Source organism: Limulus polyphemus, unplaced genomic scaffold, assembly GCF_000517525.1.
Source record: "Limulus polyphemus unplaced genomic scaffold, Limulus_polyphemus-2.1.2 Scaffold2017, whole genome shotgun sequence".
Taxonomy (NCBI): domain Eukaryota; kingdom Metazoa; phylum Arthropoda; class Merostomata; order Xiphosura; family Limulidae; genus Limulus; species Limulus polyphemus.
Genome location: NW_013667627.1, coordinates 11,089 through 17,040, shown reverse-complemented (window position 1 = coordinate 17,040; position 5,952 = coordinate 11,089). Strand labels below are relative to the sequence as shown.

The 5,952-nt window shown below is 28.9% G+C and overlaps 1 protein-coding gene across 7 annotated transcripts in view; it reads left to right on the top strand.

Moving 5' to 3' along the window:
* LOC106465673 (lysophospholipid acyltransferase 5-like) overlaps window positions 1–4,225 on the top strand; it is a 103,780-nt gene extending 99,555 nt beyond the window's left edge. For all 7 annotated transcript variants that reach the window (XM_013925909.2, XM_022393602.1, XM_013925908.2 and 4 more), the window contains one exon: window positions 2,193–4,225. In XM_013925909.2, coding sequence (XP_013781363.1) covers window positions 2,193–2,315 — 123 coding nt within the window. In that variant the 3' untranslated portion in view covers window positions 2,316–4,225. The remainder of the gene's footprint in view (window positions 1–2,192) is intronic.
* Window positions 4,226–5,952: the final 1,727 nt, after the last annotated feature.

The window sequence follows — 5,952 nt, the reverse complement described above, 5'->3', positions numbered from 1 at the left end:
CTCTACATGTTTCGATGTTACAACGTCATCCTCAGGAGTGAATTACAAGACAATTGTCAAAGTATTTATAGCTTGTTAGTAGGTAGTAGCGTCATACATTCACGCTAAACCATTCAAAGGAGATCAATCCACGTTCTTGCAGAGATATTTGCCATACCTTCATCTCTATTTAATACTACATGATCTTTTTTATGTTTTATTATTTCAAACGATTCACGAATATTATTACCTATTATACTTCTTGGTTGAGCTAATATTCCAGTTTTTTCCCATAATATTGTGTTGTGTTTCCTGTACATGTTCTGCTATGGATGAATTTTTATTTTTTACATATCCCTTATGCTCATTTAAGCGGTATTTTGAATTACGTTTTGTCTGACCAGTGTAAATACTTCCACATTCACGTTCTATTTTATATATTCCAGTTTTTTCAGTTAAATGTATTTCGTCTTTCGTAGTACCTAAGATTTGATTCATCGTATTCATCGGTTTAAATATAGGGTAGAATATCTGTTGTTATTTGAACACTTTAAATAAATTAGTAGTTACACCTGGAACATATGGTAAGATTAAGCCTTCCTTTCTAATTTTTTCATAACTAGGTTTTAAAGTACTAACTTGATCAATTATTATAGTATTAGTGGATTTTTTAATTGCTCAATCTATAAGATCTGGGTTAAAACCTCTTTCGACTGCTATATATTTAATTAATAACAATTCGTTTTTTAAATCATTTTCGTTAGTACATATCTTCAAAGCTCTGTTAACATAACTATAAAATGCACACGTTTTTTTTGTGACTTAGTATGACATGATTCTTGGTGTGGGAGCATAAGAACAGAAAAAGTTTCCGGTAAACTGGTGTTTCTAAATTGCCTTGTACATTCCTTTCTGGCTTTCTAACTTTGCAACAAGAGCCATTACAAGTTCATCTAAGCTAGTTGTTATCTTTCCCATGGGAACAAAGCTTGTACTAACAGAGAAAATGACAATTCTCTGTTCAGAAAACAATGTAATAAAAATACATCATTTGATAAATGAAAACCTTGGCTTTCTATTAGTTATACATAATATAGCATTAAGAGTAAGAGGGAACTAGTTAACAAATCCAGAAAGAGAGGATGTAACAGGTTGATGTGGCAAGAGGGGTCTGATTTTCTATTTGATGGCTCTGTAACTAAACAGGATTGAAGGCTATAAAATTTATGGTTTGTCTGAGCAATGATGATTCTGTAGTGAGTAATTTTCATTAAATTTCTTACTTATTGGAAGGGTGATGAGTAAAAAGGAGAAGAGTAGATGCCTAGAGAAAACATGTCATATTTCTCACCCTAGGGGAAGTTCAGGATTTTGTTTAATATTGCCTTATAAAATTATGAACTTAAAAATTTATATACTGTTAAGATATTAATTATTAGCTACAAATTTATGATATACTAATTGATATAACATAAACAAAAACTAGTTTAATTAAATTTTGAATGTAAGTTGCTAAAACCTTGTGATGTGCATGAGGATAGGGTTAATGACAAACACCACAGTATGTTCATCCTAATGATGCCAATTCCAGGTCCAAGATAAGAAACAACTACATCTATTCTGTGGATATGCCTCTTACATTGAGCTGGAGATCCACTTCTATAACATCTAGTCTGTCACTATTCAACAGAACAAAGTCAGTATTCACTGAACATTGTGGTCTACCTGTAGTGCTTGAAAGATTGCAAGGTCCACAAAGGTTCTTGCCACTTCTTTGTCTATCAGGAACTCAACCTATTATTGAGCAAAAGGCCTCATTAGCACTGGATGTAGTGCATATAGTGTGGTTGACATATTACATTCTTTTTTACTTTATTTTCACTCATAAGTTATTATATGGTGAGTTCTGGTATTTAATGAAAAGTCATATAGGTGGTTATCACAGTCAATCAAAAGATATATATTGAATTCATCATACCTTTCATATGAATTATAAAAACTATACTAAAAAAAGGACAAAACAGAACAATTAGTCTTGTATTATTAGTGGATATTCACCAAACCTAACTTTTGGAATTAGGTGTCCTTAACAAATGTCATACAAACAACATAGTTCAAGGAAAACGTTTTACATGCATTTAGTTAGAATTAGTTGTGTTCAACTGTAAACAAAAATAAAAAGGGAATAATTCCTTTTTCTGTTGTTTTTTCAGGTGTACTCTTCTCTTTACTATGTGTGCCACATAATTTATCTAGGTTGGCCTGTAGTCTACTTTATCATCAAGAAAATGGGATTGGTTTCAAAAGAAGTATCAAATAGGTCAAAGAGTGATTAGATACACAATGAATAAACTTTCTTTGATGAGCAAAGTTTTTGTATGAAATCATTACTGTTTTTTTAGTACTTAATGTTAGTGTCCATTTTTTCAGGTACATTTTGTAAGTGACATACAACTTGACCCAAACTTTTGAAAAAAAAGAAGCCATAGAATTGAATTATTTTATTTGTAATTTAAAAATCATTTTATTTAGTTCATAATGAATTTATTGTTAGTTTGTATTTTTTACTACAGCTAGAGTATCAAAGACTACCTAAAAATTATCATCAAACAAATAAAGAAAGCTCAAAATGGTCAAACAAGCAGTAATTATTGTACATTTTAAACATAAATCCTATTTTTAATTTTAAAGAAAGCTGTAATTTGTTGTTGTATGCATATGTACAAAATTATAGTAGGATAAAATCATGGTATGTACAAATAATTTACTGAGCTTAAACATGTTAAAAACTACGAGTTCAATATGATACTGAAAATTGATAGATTGAAATTGAAAAAAATCCCTCTTAAATTCTTATTTACTACCTGTCATGATTAGGAAAAAAAGATGTAATAGGTACTTTACCTTTTTAACTTCAAATAATGTTTGCTAAGTCATGAACCTACAAACTAATTAGATGATTTGTTTTACATAAAAACCATTAATGTGTGTTCGTATTTATATTGAAATCATTTGATTTTCATAAAGAACATTTAACAAATTGGAAATAATAGTGTTTGCAGAGAGGTATGGTGTTACTGAGAAAAGTTACAAGTTTTCATTTGTTAATGTTTTTAGTTTATATTGTGGGTTAGTAGTAGTAATAAGGTTGTGATTATTGTTGTAGGTTTTTACCCCACTCTTTTCATATTGAACATTATACTCTATACATAAACATGCTTCAAAATATAACATTATTAGTTTGTTATCTGGGAACACTGCAGACATTACTGTAACAAATAGATATACAAATATCTCCATAATGGTGTGATGGTTTAGCATGAATTTCAGATTATAACTTAAAATATCATAGATTTGTTTGCATTTTCTTTTTGTAATTTTTTCTTGATATATTCAACCCCTCCAGACCTGGCTCTTTTCGTGCATGTCACGACCTTTTACAGTGATACATTCAAAACAACTTTATTATCAATATATTTCAATAAGTCTAGCATTAAAATGTAGTTTATAATTCATATTTTATATTACTTAAATTTTAACTTCTTAATTTCAAAAATATTTAAAAAATTCTCAATCTTCATTTTTTATATCATATGATGCTTCTGAGTTCCAATTTCTCCACTCAGAACTTTCTAATTTCTAAAACTGTAAACAATACAAACAAGAATCTAAAATTTTAACCTGCTATCTTCTTGGTTTGCTGAGATATTAATAAATTTGTCAAACTTCCCTTCTGTTCCATCTCTGGCCTTTTAGATTGTGTGTTAATCAACTTTTCTTTGCTGATGGACATGTTTATACACAATAAAAAGGAGCATATTCTCTTCTACGTAAATCTTGTGCGTTGCATTTAGTTTTTGTGCTGTAAACCATTAGTCAGCAGAATTGTTTGGTTTGTGGTGATAATATTTTGCTGCTCTGAATGCTTAAGAAATTTTTCAACCTACTTATAATTTGCTTAGGATGCTGGATATATTATAGTAGCTTTGAGACATTCTGTTCTAACAACTAACATTTTTTGTGTTCTAATTTGTATTTTAATTTAAAGCTATATGGAATTTTTATGGACACCAAAATTTATGAGACTTCAAGACTTATCGAAGAACATCTTCAATTTTCAGTCAGGTGGAAACATGTTCAAGTACACAATAAGTACCACATATTCTTGTGCTTGTCTATATATATATATAGACAAGATAGATATATTTTATTACTATTATTATTACATACTATTTATAAAAAGTAACTAAAATGTAAAAATTTGAAACTTCTCAGCTTAACCTAGCAATATTCAGTAAAATAAAATATCTAAAATTTTATGAGATTTTACATTAGTTCTATGAGAAACAGCTAATTGGCTCCTGCTGTGATTTATTGTTTTTGAAGTTAGGATTACTGATCCAGTGCATACAAAGTAAAGCAATAAAACCACCAAATTAAAAGGAAAGAGATGTGTTAAAGATTAGCAGTTGAAACCATATAAATAAGTAATTTTGAACTTTCTAATCAATACTTCAGTCAATGCAGAAGAAAAAATGGTATTATTAATTTTATTTAATTTTTTCAACTTTGATTTCACTGTACATTGATGATTTTGTTATAGTTAGTGTTAGGGTAAAGAAAATAGTTTTATTAAAAAAATTAATTTTCACTTAAGAGGTTTTAGAGGTTATGCAAATAAAATATGAAATTGTTAAATGAAAAAAAGTATTTTTATTCATAACATGAAAATCACCTTGCATTCAGATTGATTTAGTAAAGGCTTCAGAATTCACAGAAAAATATCTAGTAATAATACTTTATTGAAAAATTTGATTTTTTTGTGTACAACAGATTTGTAATATTTACTAAAAGATGAACTTAGTAAATTCCGAATTATAGTAAACATAGAATGTATTAGCTTCATGGATACTGCTGGGCCAGGCAATTTGATCAAACCCATCAACAATTGGTTACTTTTCTTCTTCTGAATAAGTTTAAGAAAGGTTTAAAACAACATTACTCCCAGATAATCATCTTTAGTGTTAAATTTTGTCAGTTTCAGAATCTAGTGTGCGCTTGAAAAAAATTACAAAGCTATTGAGGTTTTTTGTTGAAATTGTAATGATGGAATAAACACTGTACTGCTGATGAAATTTTTGTGCCTAGTTGAAACTGAAAACACAGCCATTTGTTTATTAGTTCTACCCTTTATAAAGTTAATCATCATAGTTACCAGTCCAGTCATAAGAGATAAAGAGAGTAATCCTGTTTGTTGGTTTGAAATTCTCATTTATTTAAAATCTGCAAATCAAAAGTATGTGCTAGTCATAATGTATTTAAAAATAGGATAGTCAGTAGTAAACTACATGTGGCATTTTTGTTAAGGTAAATTGAATGTTATGCAAAAGTGACCCAATGCACAAACCATAGATTTGAGTAAATGACCAAAACATTTTGTTTTCTTTTAAGAAGCCAGTGATGTATAGCAGATGTATGTTCTAATTTTAATTTATGGAGATCACTGTTATGTGTTAGAACATAACATTTTCATAACAGTAAACTATTCATTATTATTCAAAAAACGACAATTGGTGGCTTAGGCCATTTTTGCTGAATACAGATTTCCCATTACTGGTATTTTTTAAAATATGTCAAGAAACAGAATAATAAACAAATGAGATTTTCATTATGTTCTTATACATTTATTCCAAAATAAACTGTTGAAACAAATATTTTTGTTCTAATCATAAGTGCTTATGGTTGTAGCACTTGAAGTAAAGGGAGTAAGGCTAGTCCACCTCAACAAAGAAATCCAGCTCTCCAACAAAGTCATCCACATCATCAGCAATGTTTTGATCTTTAAGAGACCTATTTTTATATAAGCTACTGTATTGCATGTACATACACTGGTTGTTGGTTGCTACACTAGTGTAGTGACATTTGTACTCAAACTCTTTTTTTTTTTCATATGAATGTGTGGCAACTAATTTT